Raw genomic sequence first — 22,593 nt, forward strand, 5'->3', positions numbered from 1 at the left:
AAATCTCTAGTTGCCTCCTTCCCCCATTGTAAAAAAAAATCGTAACATCAACTTGTCTAGCTGCAACCACTGTAAACAATTTTCTTTTATTTCTCTGCATCCCTAAAACTAAAAAAACTTCTATGAACAAAGTTTCTTCCCAAGAACTTTCCATCTGTGGAATATGATACCATGAAGTTGCTTCCCAACGGACTACAACATGATCATTTTCTAGTCTAATGTTAACAATTCTTATTGAGCCGTCTCTTTAAATAGTCAAATTCGCACATCATTTCCAATCCTTTCGAAGTGCTTATCGCCAACCGACAATTTCATTAACGCTTATCCTTAAGTAGATTTTGGTCCTTGATAAGCCTTAACTCGCTAGTGAATCGGAATCTTTTTAACAGACGTCTATGTATTAAATTCCACATCCACAATGCGGATGACACTCCCACTAACACGGTCCGTTTATATCTGGCCATTTCTGGCACAGATAGACATTTGCTTAATAAGCCGCCGCCTATCTGTGCATCTAACACTTTTATTTTTGTATATCTTTTTTTTTTTTCACCATCCCTTCTCTCTTTCTATATGTAACATAGGAAATGTTTCGTTTTCGAAAAAAAAATGTTGCAAGTTACTTTTTTAAATTTACTTTCAAATTGTATTTTTCTCACGAGAAAAAGATAGAATTTTGTTTTCTTCCTTTTTTAATTTCAAATTTGGTTTTCTTTTCTATTTTGCATTTGAGAGATAACATCAAATATTTGCGTTTTTTTTAACTAATTAATCTAATTAAAAATTTGCAATGTGTTTTCCTTTTATAGGGTTTTAAAGGAAGACATATATATATATATATATATATATATATATATATGTCTTCCTTTAAAACCCTATAAAATCTAACTTAAATTTAAATTTGACCCCCCAGATTAAAGTGGTGAATCCATGTTTCATTCATTTTCACATATTGAGGTCAAATTTTCTTTTTGTCGGTGAAAAAGTTGCAAACATCGATACATTGTTATTTCTAATCGGCTGTGAGCAAACGCTGCTCCTACTTTAAACCAGCTTTATTATTAGCAAATGTTCATGCAAAATAGTGAATACACTGCCGTTTGATATCTTCAGCTCCTTAAGCAGTGACTAGACTGGCAGATATGGTCTAATTGGCTGACAAATTTAAAGAGACGGCTTGACTACTTTGTCCATAAGACGGACAACTAAAGGATTAAACTATGACTGAGTGACTGCTAATAAATAGAAAATGTGACAAACTGTCTTAAGACATTCATTATGATCTATGTGATATCATAATAATTAAATTTAACCTATTAAATCCTATTTAAAAAATAATTTGGTTAAAAAAAAACTCTAATGGAATCCTGAAGAGAAAAAAACAAAAAGTAAAATAATACCCAGGCAACATTGCACAGAAAGTAATGAGTCCTGTGTTTTCCTTCTCCCAACCCTGAACCCCATATTATCATATATCATTATTATATCCAGTGTGAATGCTGATTTTATAACATTCTAAAAAGGAGTTTAATACAAAATTATTATCACAATTATATTCTTAAAATTTGATTTGAAAGTTGCGTTTGCTCTTGGTATTAATCCTTGTTTTCAATTGCATCCCTGATAAGCGATAATAGAAATTGATAATTGAACAGTAGTATTTCCAGATGGAATTAGAGGGAAATTTGAAAGAGGGCATGGAATAATTATTTAAAACTTATTTATCTGCCTTTGTCTTTGGAAAATAGTGGTGTTTATTCTGAAGTTTATTTGCATGTGTAGAGCAGATATGAGTTTGAATTCCTTTTTCATTCTGTGAATAATAGAGATTGAAAAATTCCGTCCTTCACTCGACAGAATCAAATATTGATTTAGCAGATCCAATGCTATTTAGGTTGAACAAATTTTCACTCGTTTTAATAAAAATGACACAGAACACCTTATATCAGAAATGTTGACAGATCCCGTTTCATTTTATTTTTCAATGTGTTTAGTCTAATGGAATTTTGTGGATTGCTACAATTAATCCAAATTGTTTTAGAGATTAGGATTGGCTTTTGAACCTTTTGATACCTGCAATCTCTAATACTTAGTGTCTATAATAGGTGATAAAAAAATGAAAGAAAAATATTTATTTTCATGTTGGCAAAGGTTGATATGATCTTTAACCTAACCACTGCACACCCAAGAAACAGTGAACTAGCCGTGTACTTGTATATTAAAAAAAAAAAAAAAAAACTAACCCTAAACACCATTTGAATAAAGTACTCCATTTTTAAAAAACACAATTTTTTAAACCCGATTCTTAACCCCCCACGCCCTAAAAAAAAAAAAAAAAAAAAAAAAAAAAAAATTTAAGCTTTTGTAAAAGCTCCAACTGGATAATAATAATAAATAAAAAATAAAAAAATTGTCTAAAGAAATTTTAAAAAAATCAATTCTTACAAAAATTGAACACTCTGACTCCCATATATGGTTATACTAGCCTGGGTGCCTGGCGTTGCCCAGGTTTTGAGGTGTGTGTTGAGAAAAAAAAAAAGTGGTATCAGGCAGGCCGGCAGGCTTGAACCCATACCACGAAGGAGAAAAAGAATGTGAAAAAAAAAAAAAGTGACATCTTTGCCATTGCGTCCATCGCCAAACCGGAATCGCCGAAGGTTTAAATTAAGGCTAGTCAATCAAAAAGAAGGGATGACTTTCGAAAATATTGTCGAAAAAAGTGACCCCCTCTTTGTAGAAAAGAATCTAGTTGAAGGTGAAGGAATTAATTTTTTTGGACAATTTTTTGATATTTGTCGTCCGAAGGGTCCAGCTTCAAAATGATACCGACCTCATGAAAATCCGTCACTTCTGTCGAAAGCTTTTTCGCAGACACACAAACATACATACATTTAAACAGACAGGTGAGATTTATATTATAGATTAGCAATCCTTATCAAGTACCCTGTTTTCTGGAAGACAGAATGATGCCACAAAAAGAGAGAAAAGTAGCAAAGAGTTATGAACCTATCTTTTCTCCAATTCTCTGAGCGAATTAATAGGGTAGGCCAGTCGAAGAGAAGGAAAAATCTTGTCAGTTATTCCCTGCTCATCTAACAAGCACTCTTAACATGTTATCCATCGTTTCTCCAAACAAAAGCCAACAACAACAAAGTTTAATTTTGGTTTGAATTAATATTTTCCTAATAAGATCAAAGAACTATTGATTCTGTATTGAATTAAAAAAAAAAAAATACTAAAGCAAACGGTTGTATTGTTTCAAAATCTTAATTAGATTTTTAATCATGCTTAAAATGATCATGATGGGAAAAATTAATTTAATTAAATGAAAAAGATCATGTCCATTGTTTGGCAAGAGTTAAGAATGAATTTTAATTTTTGATAATTAAAAAAAAGTTTATATAGGTCTGGTTGAATATTGGCACTAATATTCTTCTTTTTCATTTTTTTTTTCTCTATAGCAGACTAACTTTCTTGCATTTTCCACAAGAGTAGACAAATTTGCCAAATGCACTAACATTTTCAATTCGCATGGGTCGTCTTCAGGTATGTCCATTTGTGAATTGACTGATCAGATGATACACCTATAAACATTTGAGTATGCCATCCCCACCTTCAAACCTGGTCTGGTGGTTAATGTTAGGATTTTTGGCTCAAATGAGCAATGCCTCCAGGATGAGTAGGCATAGGCCGCCATTTAAGACCGGAACGATGGTCATGTTTTCTGTAAGGAGTTTTCTAAATTCTTTTTTGGGTGTCTTCTGTAGTTAAGTGTTGATAGATTGTGTTTAGAAAGGACAGGTGGCATGTGAGGTGACGGGAAATGATGGTACAAGTACTGTTGATATATGCGCTTTCTTTGGAGACACATTCTCCTAATAGGCATTTAAACTCATAAGGTATTACTAGTTTTAAGTAAGTTTTTTCCAGATTTAAGGTTATTTTTTTTATAAGTAAGATAGTCATCCTTTTTTTATAGCAATTAATGAAGCATAGTTTATACTCTCTTGTGGAAAACGCAAGAAAATTAGTCCACCATATAGAAAAAATGGACAAAAAAAAAAGAATATGCAGAACTTTGTGCTGATATTCAACCAGACCTGTATAAATGAAAGAATATTAACCAAATATACGAATATATATATATAAAGTGAAATTGTCTCTCTCTGTGTACATTTCAGACTTGAGATTTGACATAAGAGATATTGAGATTTGAAAAATCTTTTTAATTGGTTTTCAGCCAGAAATTTGGCTGTCAAGGGGTCAAAGTTTAATGATTTGACCGTTTAAACCTCTTTCAAACTCCTTTGACAATTTTAGGTCTAAACACTGGAAATTTTAGGTTCCTTAGACATGGATCAAACTTTTTAATTTGATTTGAGCCCAAAACAATAAATGTTAAGGGGTCAAAATTGGGGTAAAAGTTTTAAAAAAGTTGACCTCTCAGCCATTTTTTGTTCTAAACATTTGAAATTTTACATAAAGTGTATTCAAACATAGGACAAGCTTTTTTAATCGTTTTTTGGCCGTAAATTTGGCTGCCAAGAGATCAAAGTTGAAAGAGTTGACCTTTGCAAACTCTACTAGACTTCTCCGCCAATTTTTTGGGTCTAAACACTTGAAATTTTAGATGCAAGTTACCTGGACATAAGTCAAACTTTTTAATATATATATGCACATAGTTATGAACAGTACATAAGGACCGAGCAAAGCTGGGCTGAACTGCTAGTATATATATATATATATATATTACCTGCTATCACTTTGCAAAGTCTGTTACTTTATACCAAAATTTAAAATCAACATTTCATTTATAAGATTTTTGCAAATGCAAGACTAAAACTATCACATTTTAGATAAATATTAACATTTTGGTAATTTTTACTTATTTATTTACCTTCTAAATAATACAGTAATGAAATTAAAAGAAAGGAGAAATCAATATGTGTGTGTGTGTGTGTGTGTGTGTGTGTGTGTGTGTGTGTGTAGGTTTTGTTTTTTTTTTTTAAATTTAGAATTTAGTTGTTGAATATCAAGTCGATACCCCTAAAGGCCAGACAGAATCATTTAAACACAAACGTTTCATTTAAGGGGTCAAATCATCATTGAGTTTAATTTAAAATAAAATATTTAAAAAATATATGGCATCATTAAGGGGAGAGCGGAAAGCAGTGGAGAGAAAGAGTGAAAGCAAGGCAATCAACCTCTCTCACCTTTTTTTTTTCTTGCTTATGTAAAAATTCTACGGTGTTAGTTTAAGTTTTTTTGTTGTTGTTTGTTTCTTTTTTTTTAGTAAATTATCGCTTTAATTCTTTAATTACTATTAATATTAACAAAACGATTGTATAAGTATAGTAAAAAACAATAAAATTACAAATTAATAATACTGAGCATTAACGTATGAACTATTTAAAAAAAAAATGCAAATTAGGCATTCAGAATCTCTCTTTGAATCGTTTACCTATGTTATATATACAGTATTTTAAAATATAAATAATAGTAATCTATGGTAAAATAGGTAAAAAAAACTAAAAAAAACAACTTTTGTATTTATTTAATTATAGCTTTATAAAGTTAGATATGTTTCTACTTGCAGGATTCAATTCTGCATTAAACTAAATGTAGCCCTCATTACCCACTCTTCTGCCTAAAAGTTGTGCTCCATAATTCGTAATGATCAGTTAATGATTTTTAGGGGTGATACCTATACATAGAAATACATGACTTTATATAAATGTGTATTTATTTACTTATTTATTTATGAGGGGATCAAAAAAGTATTAAAGGATTCTTTCGATAGACTTATTGAGATAATAAAAAAAAAAGCTCAACAGGTAAGGTGGAGCTTAGGTTTATGAGGGAAAATGTCAGCAATCCAAAAATATACTGGTGCATTTAAATTTATTTGTCAAATCAATAAGGGAGATACGTCGGTAGGAGGAGGGGTTATAAATGTTCTTTATACCCAAGCATTTCGAAGCCTAATGCTTCCCATCAGAAGAGGAGAGAGAGGGGTCTAACAAATAAAGAAATGCGATATAGATATGTTTAAATATTCCTATGTACAGGAATCACTACCAAAGGAAGTGGACAATTCATTTATCAGCTCTACAATGGAAATTGTCTGGTTTTTGTTTTCACCTGAATTTATATTACTTGATTCCGACACTGGCTGTAGTGTTTATTTTGTGGCCTTGGCCAGTGCTCTAACAAAGATTTTCTGGTGCTTGTTAAGATATAGTCAATAAATCGATTTTCTCATTTTAAACAAAAACAATATTACATACTTGTCATCTCAAAAACAGTAATATATCCAAAAATTACGAAAATTCATCAACTAGAACAACTGGTATTGTGATTTTAATAAAATAAAGCCTATCGCTAAAGACAACAAATATTGCAGCCATGAACAAATAATCTAAAATATTCGTTTCAGAGTAATGTCCCCTGCGGGGAGACTTCTACTGTCTACTTTATAACGTCTAAGGAGAAAATGCGATTTTATCCAATTTTCTGTAAAAATTACTTTTAACTATAAATAACTTTCTACTCAATGAATGTTCGTAATTTTTTGGATATATTACTATTTTCGGCATGTCAATTAAATTTGTAATATTGTTTTTGCTTAAAATAACATATTTAAAAAAATCGATTTGTCGGAATTTTCTTCCAAACAAAATCACAACTTCAGTTTGAAAGCAAGTAACACTATTTTATTTCGTAAACTTAGAATGATATTTGATTTCTAAACCAAATGACAGATTTGTACTCTGAACAGAATTTTTTCCAACTAAACACAAAACAATAACCCATCAGGCTTGAGTCAAATGTCCGTTTTGCTCAGCATATATAGACAGAAGTTGTTAGTTCAGTCAGTCTCTTTTCTATTGAATTCACTTGATCCCTACAAGTTGTCACTTGACAGTCTGTTTGGGAGGACTTTCAACTGAAGTATGCATAATTCTCCGGAAATTTGAAGTTGTCTGTTATACCCCCCTCCCGTCCCCTTCTGAAGAGTGAATTGCATTTTTCAAAGAGGCTAACCAATTGTCTGGCTGGTCAAATCCCAAACCAGATATTTTCCCCATTTACTGGTCTGCCCGTTTGTAAAATGTATGTTTCATGGTGCCTGTTTATGCACTGAGCCAATCAAAGCCGGGGGTTGACAAACGTTTGAAAAGAACGTCTCAGAAATAGATTTGTTTTGTAGGCCAAGATACAAAAATGATGTGTTCCTCCCACCCCCACCCAACTTGGGTCTACTTTGTTGTTAACCTCATAGACTTTTTATTGTCCAATTTGTTGAACTTTAATTTACTAGCATTTTTTAAATAGTAATTGCTCCAGACAAAGTATGAAACTACATGATGTAAGAAAGTATATATATATAAAAAAAAACTGCCTTAAGATAAAAAAAAAAAAAAAATCCAACAATAAGTGTTAAATGGATAGGTTGTGACCCAGCAATTGTTCCCCCTTTGTTAGAAAAATCACTTATTGAATATGAGGACTAAAGAACAAAATAAGGGAAGCGAGAGTTAGCAGCAAAAGATTATTTCATTGAAAATGTATATTTCTTTTTTAAATAACTTATGTATGCCATGTTTGTTTATTGTAGAACTAGTGGGACCTGTGGAAATTCCTCGGAGGGCACATTCATATGCAATATGTTGATGTTGGCATTCTGTGAATGTCCAGCGTAAATGGAGATGCCCTGATATTATTGTATCTCTTCTGTTAAAACTGCAGAAGTATTTATCTAAGCTAGCAGGGACGCCCGGCGTAGCCTGGTAAAATATGCTTAAATATGTTTGCGTATCTTATAATCAATTCGATTCTTTATATATTATAAAGTTGTGATTTCAAAAATTGAAAATAATATATCCATAGGATTTAGGTGCATCAGCTTAAATCGAAACTGAAACCAAAACTTACGAAGAAAAAATATATATTTATAAATTGACTTCATTCAACTATAACCAAAATCAGAACTTATGAAGAATTGTTAGTAAAATTATTTACAAAAAAAAAAAAAATAGATTACTTGAGTGCCATCAGCTATAATCGAAACCGAAACCAAAACTTATAAAGAATTCTTGATAAAATTATAAGAAATTGAAGGTCATAACCATGAAACGACAATCACTCAGAAGAAAAAAAATGTAAGTGCGACACACAAAAGAACACACACGCTATCGTATTAATATATAGATAATAATCAATTTCAGAACTGGCATTAATTTTTAAGAAATTCTCAAATATGTAAGGGATCTTATCCCTTACATATCAAGTGATTCCTGGCAAAAGTGCATTGAGAATTGTGACTGCAGAAAAATAAATTCTGGAGCACGAAAGATCATGCTGGAAATTTGAAAGCATTACACTATTCTTTGCCAGAATATGTTCTTAGTAAATTTTTTTTTATTTAAAATATTTTTTTTAGTTGAGAGAAATGGAAATAAAGACTTGACCAGAGATAGATCAGTTTGAAAGCCAATTTCTTGAATCGTCCATCGCATGCCAGCATGTAAAACAGATGTTTAACTGATGATGTGTCTGTGACCCATTGGGTCACAACCACTAACACTATTTATTCTACTTTGGTTTCAGTAAAAAATTATAAACAAATTTATCAGTTTATATAACAAATATCTGAAGACATTCCTCTTGCATGACAGAGGTGGGTGTTTTTTTTAGTTTATTATAAACCATAACTAATTAAAACAATTAACAGATTTTTTAAAAACATAACTCAATCCCAGAATTAAAATATTTTAGTGTACATTGGGTTTTATAAAGCATATAAGAAAAGGACCTTTGAGAACAAACGTTGATGAACTCCCATTAAACAATAATAAATATTGTGCGAGCCTTTCCTAGTCTCACACAAAAACACGTTCACATTTCAAGCTATATTACTTGTCATATACATATGCGCGCACAAACATAAGCGCCCACGTTCACACACATACATATATTCACGTTCATGTACATACACTCACATTCACCTGTATATACACACAAGCTAACGTACACACATGTACTCACACATGCGCACACGTACGCACACAGCTGGACGACGTCACTTCCTTTCAATGGAAATCCACACATGCGCAAAAGACCACCGGAAACACCTATAAAACAAAGAGCAATAACCGGCTTCCTTTTTAGGCCCAGCTTTCGAACTGGTCGGTCTACGGACCGACCGCGTACCTCACCCTATTTGCTACTATGTGGGGCAAAAAGCTAACAGACCGTACGTACACATTTACACTCTTTCTCTCTCTATCTACTTGTGCCAGAGAACATCACCGCGATGCTGACGGCTAACATGGCGCACTCTTTAACTGATGTCAACCCTCTATCTTTTTCTTTGTCTACACGCTGGACTATCATTCTCATTTCTACTATGTTACTCACTTCTTTTCCCACGCGCGGACAAACGATAGTGACCCAAACATGAGATGAAAACACATTTCCTTTCTCCTTCTATAATACCAATCCCGTAACAAACGATGGTTACACCCGCGTGGACATGAACACATGTTGTATCTAAAACATTCATTCTTTCAACAGTAAATAAACAACACGTTTATCTTATCCATCAATTGAGTTTTTGTTTCCTTCAATTCCATTCGTTTCATTATTCTTTTGTAACGGGATTAAGATTTATATATATCCTAGTCCCCTACAATATTGATATAAATAAAGGATTCGAAGTCAATTCCATAATGATGTGACAAGGTTGTTTTATTTTTATTTATTTATTTATTTTTTTTTTTTTTTTCTTAAACATATTTATTGGTTCTGCTCTGGAAAGCTGGATATATAAAGGATAGTCCACTAGATAAAGCTAGGAACCATCAATTCATACAATGAATCCTCAGATTTACTTCCAATGAGTTTGCAAATAAATAAAAATAAATAAAATGCTTCCTGAATATCCGGATGTAAAATGAATGACCACCATCTGTGCAGACGCTGACATGCTCAGGTCACTTGAAATAAAACTGTGTCAATTGAGAGAATTTCTGTGAACAGATAAGAGCGTATCAAGACAAACTGTATATTGAGGTTAGAAAGTTAGATGCTTTACCTGAAATATGAGCTTGCAGCCATGATACACAAAGCATTTCATGTTCGTATATATTTTATCACATACTTTTTTTTTTGTTTTTTGTTTTTTGGGACACAAAATCGTCTGATCAGCAAAGAATATAACGGGTAATTAATCAAATATTTCTAGGATAAACACTTCCGACTTTATTCATTTATAAAATGGATTCTTCCAAAATTGAATTCTGTTATCCCATCAACAAAAACAATACAATTTTAAGTGAATACATTTAAAAAAAAAAATGACATTTGTTTTGTTTTTTTTAGTTTGAAAAATATTAAGCTAACAATTACTTTTATGATAAAAGAATATTATTTTAATAAAAATTAAATTGCTACCGTTATGATAAACTAGCAAGGAGACCCGACGTTACCCTGTATTGAATGACGATCAATGAATGTTTTCACACTCCCATATTTTTATTGTTATCGAAATCAGTGAAATCGCCTATCTTTTAATCAAATCGATCAATTGATTGCCTGCTCTAATCGGGGACCCATTGCGATTCACCTGGAGAAAGATTTACATACCTCCCCACAGCGATTTAGTCCACAATACATTGTAGTATTTATCGCACTGTAGAGAACCTATTGTTGATTTTATAAAATTATTTTTTATATATTATGGCTTGAATTAAATTTTAAAATACAGAAGTCAAGTATCCTAGTTCAATTGAGTTTAATCAGAGACATTCATTTTCGAACGCACCCCTGTCATATCAAAAAAACCTACTGTTGATTTTTTTTTTTTATGTTGGGCCTTTCGGCTTGTGGTAACAAAACTTCTCAAACACACTTGGGATGTTAGGCTGTGTAAAGTGCTAACTTTGGTTAAAATCGCCTGTTCCTCCTTTTATCAGATTATTTTAATTACCGATACTTATTGAAGACATTCTGATACAAAACCTATATAAGAACACTGCTAGTCACATGAATTACCTTTGTGTGAAATTTCATAAAAATCTGACGAGCGAGCCATTTTCGAGTCCATAGGGAACGAACTCTCACACACACAAAGTTCCTTTTATATAATAGTAGCGATACATAAAGAAGAGATATTTATTAATCTGTGGCTATTCAAAATATATATTGAATAGAATTAAAATATAGATCTGTTTTTGTATGTCCCTATTTGCTTGCTTCTCTATGAGTGTAAAATTAGACGCAAAGTTGATTTTTTTTTTTTTCAATATGGGGGAAGGGTATTGAACTCCACAAATAGCACTTTGGGTGAGACAAAAAAAATTGCCTGAGTTGTGAAAGATTTTTCTTCCTCTGTCTGAGGACAGAAACAGCTAATAGATTTTGATCAATGACAGATTTCAGTTGTTTTGTGAATCATTGTCTTATTTCAACTGCAAACACGAATTAGAATGTATTTTTAACACCAAAAAAAAAAAAAAAAAAAAAAAAAAAGAAATTTTAAGTAAAAAGGGTATAATTAAGCAATAGAATTGTTAATTTTAGTAATCTTTGCTTATATATATATTAATTTATTACCGTTTTATCTGTTTAGTTACACATGTTTCTGCTACCGAATTGTATCAACGATCCAATAACTTAATAAAATAAATATATATTTGCTCTGCAATAGTATTGAGCACCTTCAAGTTTTACTATTTACCAGTTCTGCTATATATATATATATATATATATACTGTATGTCGATGACTACAAATATTTTAAGCCCCCCTCTTTGGGTAGAGCATTGTCGTAAGTAATCTTACCCACTACTTAATTGGCTGAAAAATGCGACGCTCGCTCTTTGTTTATAAACAAAGCGGTTAGAGCACTGTACAAGTCGTGGACGGATGTTTGTTTAAATAGACATTTGGCGAGATTACTTACGTGCGCTACTCCTGTAGGTCGATCGGTTTTAGGTTCAATCCTCGACTTGGGAGTCTAGCGGCACTGATGAGTTGTGATACAATGAAACAGGACTGTATGTCGATGACTACGAATATATATATATATATATATATATATATATATATATAATATTAGTAGTAATATAAAGCATCATGACGTTGATGATACACAGGTTCCTATTAGATCGCCAAAATTAAACAACGCTAAGCCCGGCCAGTACAAAATCGGTGAATATTTGGAAATACTAGATGCTGTATATGCTCTCCACTTAGCTCGACATTGTTTCCAGTTGCACTTTTTGCCATTTAAACCATGCAGCGCCGACTCTGGAGAGATCGGGTTGGAGATTGCACAATCCTTGCTTTACATGCAGTCATCCTTAAAGAGGTTATCCATTGTCTCTAAATACTGAACAGAAAAAAATGATACGTGATTTAGTAGTTTTGATTTGTAGATTAAGTTCATTGAAATTAAATTCCATATTGATAGTTATTATTAGAGTGTGTAGGTGAAATAGCTGAGGATGTTTACATTTTGAGTGTTTCCAGTTTTTTACATTTTTTTTTTTTTTTTTTTGTTAATACTTTAGTGACTTAAATGTTTCTTGTGTATTTCAGTTCCTCTTCTAGCTGTCATTGGGTACATATTCTGAGGATTCTTTAAATAGAAACCTAGGGGTTTGTGCCGTTTACCGTTTTAGTGAACAGACATTTTTGTTAGTGAAAGTTTCCGTTTACTCCCTTGAAAAAAAAAACGATTTGGGAACCTTAAGCAGGATGAACCCTGTTATAAATGTGGTATTATGGTGATTGGGAACTTTAGTTAGGATTAGTTTAGTCAATAAAAGCACAATGACAAGGATGACCTTAGACTACCTCCCTCACTTCCCCATTTTTTGATTGGCCTTGTGCCTAATTTTGTTTTGTCAACATTTTTCTTGTCAAAATAAAATATATAAATCAAAATATAGTATTCATGTAAAATAACATTTCAAATAAATTTAAGGATATTTAAAATACCATGGGTCATAGAGTGAACGTGGTATTGTGGTGACTGAGATGATTCTAGTTAAGGAAAGCAGACATTTTTATCACTTGAGACCAAAGATGACTAAGGTCCCTCATAATCCCAATACTTTTGATGACCTTGTGCCTAATTTTTTTAAAATGTAATTTAAAAATAAAAAAAAATTTCTGCAAATAATTTAAAGTGTGGTATCTGTTCTGATATTCATCCTTCCTGTCATTGCTCAGCAAAGGAGAAATCCTTGAAAACTGAATTTTAATTTTTGTCCCAACCAAACTAAAAATTTTTAAAACCTAAAAATCTGTTAATGTTATATCTCTTTTTGAGGAACTAGATTTTCCCCACGTTCCCCAATTCTGCTCTTATGGGGAGGCGAGTAAATAGTCAAACCTGAAAATACGTTATCAGATGTATCAAAATGGCAAACAAACTTTAACAAGTTTCTGTTATCTAAATTTAAAATACAGGATAAAACGATAAAATTGTCGCCCTAAAGAAAACAATACTACAGCTTTATTTTAAAACTTTTATTGGAAAAGTTAATTCCGGTAACTTGATTATGTAGTAGAGCTGACATTTATTCAATGTAGCCGCCTTCATATAGGTCCGAAAAGGAGAACATGCCTTTTTCACAAATGCTGGCGGGAGCTTGGCGAATACTCAGCAGATGGCGGCAATCAGACTGGCTTTGATGTTGTAGAAGGTCATATTAGTGATGTTCTCAACATGACCCAACAAAGTAGTCCAGCGGGTCAGATCGAGGAAGGGGGAAGGCCAGTGAGAAATGGGTACAAAGTTGTAGCACTCCTGAAGCCAAGCCTGAGTCTCTTTGAACTTGGGGGCCGGTGCTGAGTCCTGCTGCCACACTCAGGGTCTTTTGGTGGCCACCTGATTGCATGAGAAAATCACCACACTTTTCAGTGCATCCAGGTACACTTTGGTGTTAACTTTCAAGCTGACTTTGAAGACATGAGGTGGCATGGTGTGGTCTTCACTTGAAACCACACCAAACACCATAACTGTGGCCAGAAACTTCATTGAGTTGTGCCCTCAAGCGTTGAACCATCCGGATTTGCGTTTTGACAGTGCTGGCAATGGTCCTGTTGTCATAAATGGGATCGGTAGAAAGCATGAGTTGTACGGTGGCTTTTCTTTAAGATCTCGCTAGTTGAACATTGTGTCACTTTCAGACATAAGAAGGTTCCTTGCAACTGGCCAACTAGTAGATAGTCTGCAAAAAAAAAAAAAAAGATAAAAAAAGAAAACCAGTTTTCATCAAACGGAAATGGAATCATGTCGTCTTTTGTATGGCGACAATTTTATCGTTCCACTCTATATATTAATCAACCAAGCACTTTGGGTACAAATAGGTTAACTGATACCAAACAATTCATCCTTTATTATTAATCTTTATAAAAGACGATTTATTAATCGCTATGGTTACCTGATGAAGTATCCATCTAACGTTCCAAGATGCGTTTATAATAATGCTTAAGCTGAAACATACTTGAACTATTTAAAAATTGCAAGTAACTCAACCTCAAACCATTTGGCTAGAATATAAATGTATCTGTTCAGATATTACGGTTCATCTTTTTGGTCCTCGGTCAGTGAAGAAAAAATTCTTCTGGACTGACGCATTTTTTATTTTTTGTTGCAATCCACAGATCCTTTTGGAGCAGCTGGATTTTCCCTGCATTAAAAACTAACCTTGCATCTAACATGCCATCATGGTGGCGAGAGGGTCAAATGGATACTAGTAGTTCTTGTGTCATGAGAGAACATTTTCCTCTTTAAAATATGAAGAAATTAAAATTTCTTACATAAATAATAATGTAATATAAATATAAAAGTATATAATATAAAATCTAACTTATAAAACTCATTATGTCTGTCTCCATATTTTCAAATTTTATCTCTTCTGAAACTAAAAGTTGCAGAGCGGCGCTAGGGGCTTCAAATAATTGGATTTTTTATGGACTGTTCTTTTAGGTGTCTTTAGTCGATTAAGGGGTCAAAATTGAAAAAATTGGTATACATTTTAGTTTATTTTTAATCAGTTCATATGTGTGTTATGTTGGTACAGTGGTAACGTCATCAGCTTTGAATGCTACAGTTTTGCTTCGGTTTCTATTGTAGCTGGTGGTCCTGGATATGACTTTAAACTATATCCGATGGTGAGGCCCCAGCTTGCGAGCTTTGGGAAGTGTGGAGCCACTCTTTAATTGCCATTGCTCCGAGGTCCACTCTGACTCAGAGTGGTAGTATCTGTTAGGGTCCCAAATATGGGTTAAATAGAAACTGACTTGAAAAAAACCCAAATATATTCTATTAAAAAATTGTTTTTCAAAATCACTGGATTCAGCATTAAATAACCTGAAAAGGGTTGATATGCCATAAAATAAAAACAATCAACCATTCTAGCTGATGGTGCCCAAATACTTTTTTTTTTTAAACTTTTGAAATCACAACTCTATGATAATATATACAAAATCTGTGCAAAGCCCCTCCCCCCGCCACTATATTATATAATGTGTAATAATATAAAATTTTTACTATTAAAATACATTACATTACAATTAGAAAAAGAAAAGTGTTCTTTTTCCAAGGGCTCCAGAAAGTTCCAAGTCGTAGTGTTCCATTTTAGAAATTCTAGAAAGTTCCAATCCACAACGACTATAAATAGACACTAATAGCATCATAACTTCAGTTATTAAATCAGCTCTGAAAAGGAACGCCATTTTGGGGCAACCTTTCAAGTATTACTCCGGCCTATTTTTCCTGGGATAAAATCCGGTCGTAAGGAGTTCCTGAAACAAGCCAGTTGCAAACACTCTCACAAAGAACTGGGCTCTTGGTAAATATTGATTTTCTGATCTTATATTCTGACCAGAGTAATATTATTTCTCAACGCGATTATTATTTTAACAGCGTAAAAGCTAGATTAACCTAAAACTGGATTTATCTCCCTTGTATTCTTTTTTTTGTCAATATTTGTTTTTACTGTTTATCTGTTCAATAACTTTTATTTTTCTCTTTAACTCCTTCTTTTTGTTTTTTGGGTTTTTTTTTTTTTTCAATATATGTTGTGTATCTTCCTCTAAGCATTCTCTTGCATGTAACAGTGGGAATATAAGAATGATTTATTTTTCAAAAGCAAATTATATGGTGAGTCCTACTTTATAAAATTTTTTTTTCATATAAATATATGAATTTTTTTCTTTTCTTTCTTCTTTTGCAGTTAACCAGTTCGATGTGTTCCATGCGTCTGTCGATGTCATCGATAACATTTTGGTTGTGCGTCACAAATAATCCTTACTCTTTTCTTCAAGAAGATTTCTTTTGACGTTGTTTTTAACTTAAAAGATGAACAAGGAAGGGTATGATTTAGATTTCGAACCAACGCCAGAGAACAGATATGAATGTCCAATTTGCCTTCTTATCCTGAGAGACCCCATGCAGACAGTATGCGGCCATCGATTTTGCAAATGTTGTATCGAACGTTGGATCAAGTAAGGATCTCCCTTGTTTTTGTTTCTCTCTCTCTTTTTTTTTATTTTAATTCTCTTGATTTCTTGCTTTGTTTTAAGGGAAAATCAGCTAAAGAAATATTTTAATGATAAAATCTGTTTATATTTTTTTGTTTAATAATTGCAGACAAATTATCAATATTGTTGTAGACCCCCACCATAGTCTGAGACTAATGCAAAAGAGACAAATTATAGTTAAGATAGTAAATAAAAAAGGATTAGATTTTAAGTTTAAAATACCTCTACATTTTCGAGTTGGACCAATTATACTTTAGACACTCCAGAATCAGAAATAACCAAAAGGACACATGTTGGTGTGACAGTAGTTTCTTCTATTTTTATGTTAAATTATGAATAAAACATTCGCATCTGATGTCCCTATTTACTTACCTCCTCACAAGTACGTAGTTAGGCACAAGGTCAAATTTTAATTCATCAAACTATTGTTCTCATTTTGAGTGTGATTTTAACGTTTCGGTCGATGTAACCTCCAACCTTCTTCAGGTGCATCTTGTCGAACTTGAGAATTTGGATGGAATTTTTAGTTGAGCCCTTATTTACTTTACGGGGATAGCATGCTCTTGTTCCATCAGCCATGACTGGATAGAGGTCCTAAGTAATTCGCAGTTGTATTTTTCCCATGACCTACACTGAGAATTGAACCTTCAACCTTCAGGAGAATATCAAGTTTTACAATTGATTTTTTCCAAGTACTTTAACCACTGTGCCATGGGTCTTTGCTGATAATTCTAGTATGCATTTTAGGAACTTAAACCTATTTTATTTCTAGTTGTAAATATCGTTATTTATTACTAATTATTACTATATATTAACGTATATATGTTAATGTTTTTACTTATTACTTGTATATATTGTCTATTGTTTATAATTAATGGTTCTGAACCTCTCAAAGGAAGAAGTATTGGCTATCAAGTCCTTGCACGGTGACAGTGATATTATAATACTAGCAGACAAAGACAATGTTAATGGATAGAGCAGAATATTCTAAGAAATTAGCAGATTTAATAAATCTGGTGAATACTGTAAAGTTAAAAAGAATCCAACCTTGAAAACAGAAAGGAAGCTATCGTAGGTCCTCAGTAAGAATAAGGACCTAATACCACCTGCAAAATACAGACAGCTAGTACAGCATTACAACAAACTACCACACCTATATAGCCTCTCTAAGATTCACAAGGACGGTATTCCATTAAGATCCATTGTCAGTGCCCGAGGTTCAGTATGCCATCCACTGAGCTGATTCCTGGTAGATATAATCACACCAATCATCAGCAAATCTCCATCAAACATCAAGAATTCAGCTCACTTCGTGAAAATGATAAACAATGCTCACATTCATTCTAACCAGATGATGAGTCTAGATGTAGTGAGTCTGTTTACGAAAGTACTCACTGATGAGATTCAGACAGTGGTACGGGATAAGCTGACTTCTGATGCGTCCCAATTGACAATATATTAGAAATGTTGGGCTTTTGTATAGAAACTACATACTTCATGATGAGATTTAATATATATCGGCAGGAAGAAGGTCTAGTGATGGGATCACCATTGTCCCCAGTACTGACGAATGCATACATGGAATACTTTGAAGAAATGGCATTAGGATCAACACCACTAAAGCGAACAATGTGGTTGCGATATGTAGATGACACATTCATACTCTGGGCCCCATCAGGAAGATGTACAAACATTACTAGATCATGTGAACTCTATCTGTCCAACTATACAGTTCATGATGGAAAAAGAACATAACAACAAATTATCGTTCCTAGATGTGCTGATGACCCACACTGGTCATGGGTTATGTCATCTGTATACAGAAAGTCAACTTTCACTGGACAGTACCTAAACTTCGATTCCCACCATCCATATAATTTAAAGAAAGAAATTGTCCGTTGCCTACAACAAAGCAATATGTAGTAACAGCAATGCATATCAAGAGAAGATGGACTGTTTAAGAGAAACCCTGCACTGAAACAACTATCCAGAGAACATGACATCAGATCCAAGAAATCTGGACCAGACATGAAAAGACACTACTCAGAAACTCACCACAGTTTGTATACCATATATGAAGTGCTTATCTGAAAAATTTCAATGAATATGTAATCCATACAACATCAGGACTATATTCAGAAGTGATTCAACTCTCCGGAAACAGCTCGTGAGAGTCAAGCCCCCTACAGAAAAAATCATAACTAAAAACAGTGTATATGAAATCCCATGTAAATGTGGAAAACTATACAAAAGTGAGATGTGTCGTCCACTCTAAAATATGGTTAGGAGAACATTGAAAAGCCAGAGTATGTAGAGAGATTGAAAAATCAGGCATAGCTGACCATTTCTGGAAGGAAAAGGGAAACCATCTACCATTATGGGATGAAGTAAAAATTATGTGGAGAAGAATAGTGGAGAGTAAGACGACTCAAAGAAGCAGCACAAATGCTAAGAGATAACCAATTACTAAGACCTAGTATAGAATTTAATGATATGGGAACCATTAATTATAAACAATAGATAATATATACTAGTAATAAATAAAAATATTATGTTAATAAATAGTAATAATTAGAAATAAATAGTGATTTTACAACTAAAAATAAAATAGGCTTAAGGCTCCTAAAATTTGTACTAGAATTGTCCATAAGGACCCATGGCGCAGTCGCAAGAGTAAATTGTAAAAAGTGATATTCTCCTGAAGGTTGAAGGCCAAAAGGTCAAAGACTGACTTGAAAAATGTACATTATGCATGAATTTGAAATACAAACCAGTATTTATGTAAATATTTTCTTGAATTTATTTTTTGTGGAAATAACTTTTTTCTATCCAAAATGACCCCCCCCCCCATTTATTTATTTTTTGGACGCTGTCTCTGCAATGTTTTTTTATTGTTTATTATAAAGTTTTGGAAATAAAATTATGTAGTCTTTTTAAGTTTATTTTATTTTGCTTGTAAATAAATTTGCGCATCTTCAATGTTTTTCATTTAAATTCGTTTTGTTTCTTTATGTATTTTGTTTAATAAAGTTGAAAAATTTTTTTATTTTTTTTAATCAAAAAAAAAAGATACAAAAAGAACTATTTGACAAATAGGAAGTTTACAAAAGGGTTTTAACAAGTGGCCTTTTTTTTGCTTTTTTTTTCTTTTTTTTTTCTTGGTAACAAAAACTGGAAACATTATGTTAGGTATTAATTGGTTAATTTGGTTAGTAAGGTAGAAATGGTCACATTTATTCATAATTAGATTCCAAAAAGTTTGGTTATAAAATGTCTTAATTTTATTCTTTTTATAGGTTTAGTGAAAATGTCGGCTATATTATTCTCAGACGTCACATAAGTAAGAGTAATAGATTTTTTTCTTATTTCATCCCTTATAAAATAATATCTGATATCAATATGCTTCGACCTTTGATGAATCATAGAATTATTTGCTAATAAGATACTGCTCTGATTATCACAATGAATTACTATAGGTTTTTTACTTAGATCTGGTTTTAAAATAGATTTTAGAAGGGTGTTCAGAAAAATTGCCTCCTGCGTGGAATGAGTAAGAGCCACATATTCTGCTTCACAAGTAGAAAGGGCAACAATTTGTTGCTTTTTAGTTTTCCAAGAGATCATAGGTCCAGTCTTTGACAGTCTAAAACAATACCCAGTTATACTCTTTCTATCCTCAGAGTTAGCCCAATCTGAATCCAAAAAGCCTTCTAAATTTAGAGGAGATGTAGATTTTTTAAATCTTAAAGATTGTTCCTTGGTTCCTTTTAGGTAACGAAGGATTTGTTTTGCATGATTAAGGTCTTTAATTGTCGGTTTCGATAAGTTTTGAGATAGCTTTGTTACCGTGTAACATGTCAGGCCTTGTTGCGGTCATCAAGTAGATAAAGCTCCCTACCATTTCCCTGTATATTCGGTTATCTATGAATTTTATTTCGGTCCCTATATTTTTATTTATGTCCATTTCGATGGGAATTGAACGCGGCTTACAATCTTGCATTCCGAACTTGAGCAGAATTTTTTCAATGTATCGTGATTGGTTCATAGTTATAGTTTCATTTTCACAGGTAAATTTTATACCAAGGAACCATGACAGTCGTTGAAGATCGGCCATTTTAAATTTTTTATTTAATTCATTTTTAACATCTCTTAAAGTGTTGTCACAGTTTGAGGCGAGTAATATATCGTCAACCCAAAAAATCAAAATCAACAATTTATTACATTTCTGATATACATGCACGCGTCTACGGGGCATTGTTTGAATTCCTGTTATATTAAATAATTATGGAGTGTTAAATTCCAATTGTGTGCACTTTGTTTTAGTCCATATAACGATTTATTTAATTTCCACACCCAATTTTTATTTTTCATTTTAAATCCCTCTGGAGGGTAAATGTAGATTTCACAGTCAATCGGAGCATTTAAATAAGCATTTTTTACATCCATTTGATGTATTTTTAAATTGTATTGAGTGGCAAGTTGTAATAAAATTCTAATTGTCGTTAAATTTGTCGTTGGTGAAAATGTTGCACAATATTTCATTCCAGGAATTTGTGAGAAACCTTTCGCCACAAATCTTGCTTTAAAAGTTTCACTGCCAGAAGCTGTGATTTTTTTTGGAAAAAACCCAGTGTGAAGAAATTATATTTTTATCTGTTGGTTTTGCCACTATTTCATATGTGTTATTTTCAGATAAAGCTTTCAATTCGGATACCATAGCTTGTTCCCATTCTTGGTGATTTTGTGAATTAATCGCCTTATTATAACTTTCCGGTGCGCTGTTCAACGAATAACAGTAATCCACGGCATAATCTTGTATCTTTTCAATTTGTAAGAAGTCTGGCCTTTTTCGCTCCTTTATTGGGTATCGACGTGTCTGGTTACTGTTTTCGTCAGAAGTACTGTAATTGTCGTCGTTATTAATATTTTCATTGTGATTGATTAAGATGCTAAGCAATATTTCACGTTTTTCATTCACTGGATCGCCATTTTTTAAATTTAATGTATCATTAATTTTACACATCTAACTCTTTTTATGGCATTTTGGTTTGAGAAGTAGATTAAGTATGCCAGATTATTTTTATCGTAACCTACGAAAGTACCTTTTTCGCTTTTAGTATTTAGTTTACTGGTGTTTTCTATAAATGCAAAACAATCAGAACCAAATAGATGTATTCTGTTCATTTTAGGTTTTACACCGCAAACCGCTTCATACGGCATTTTACCTAGCCTCTTATTGAACGATCTATTTCTGATATATGCTGCTGCCATTAAAGCGTATGTCCATAAACTATGCGCTAATTTCGACGATAAGTAGACGTCTTGTCATCTCAAAAAAGGTTTGCCATGCCCTTTCAGCTGTGCCATTTTGGAAGGGGGAGTACGGCGCCGATTTCTCGTGTTTAATACGGTGGTTAATTAATAGAAGTTCAAAGTCTTTACAAGTAAATTCAGTCCCATTGTCTGAGTGAATACATTTTACTGAACCATATGGGTAATATCAGCTAAATATTTCTTAGTGGCGAGGATAGTGTCGGATTTGTTTTTTAGAAAATAAACCATAATTAAACCGGAAAAATCATCAATAAAGTTCAAAACGTACCTTAGATTATTTCTCCCCATCGGGCTGATCGGACCTGCTAAGTCACAATGCACAAGTGAGAGAATTTTCGTAGCTTTTTTGTCTGGCGTTCGGCTTATATCTTTTTTCATTTTCCCCTGTGCACACACATCACAATTTAAGAGATCGTCTGAAGGTATTTTTTTCATGCCTTCGACTACATTTGGTAATTTTTTAATATCAGCTGTATTGCAGTGTCCTAGAATTTTATGCCAGGTTTCCAAGTCGTGACAGGCAGTTTTTGAGGGAACCATATTTTTTAAATAATATAGTCGGCCATTTTCTTTAATGTCAAATACAGTTCCATTGGGGTATGTCAATTTTGATGTATTTTGGCCAAATTGTATATTCGTGCCTTGTTTAATTGCAGCCTGCATGGAAAATATGTCTTGCTTAAATGTAGGTATGAACAGA

General features: G+C 32.7%; 1 protein-coding gene across 1 annotated transcript in view; it reads left to right on the forward strand.

Annotated features, from left to right (window-relative positions):
• Nucleotides 1-22,593, forward strand: part of LOC145293254 (TNF receptor-associated factor 6-like) — a 188,780-nt gene that overhangs the window by 104,332 nt on the left and 61,855 nt on the right. The window contains exon 3 of the mRNA XM_080139832.1: nt 16,253-16,523. Coding sequence (XP_079995958.1) covers nt 16,378-16,523 — 146 coding nt within the window. The 5' untranslated portion in view covers nt 16,253-16,377. The remainder of the gene's footprint in view (nt 1-16,252; nt 16,524-22,593) is intronic.

This window comes from Euprymna scolopes, chromosome 14 (genome assembly GCF_053919585.1).
Source record: "Euprymna scolopes isolate OS-2025 chromosome 14, ASM5391958v1, whole genome shotgun sequence".
NCBI classification, from domain to species: domain Eukaryota; kingdom Metazoa; phylum Mollusca; class Cephalopoda; order Sepiida; family Sepiolidae; genus Euprymna; species Euprymna scolopes.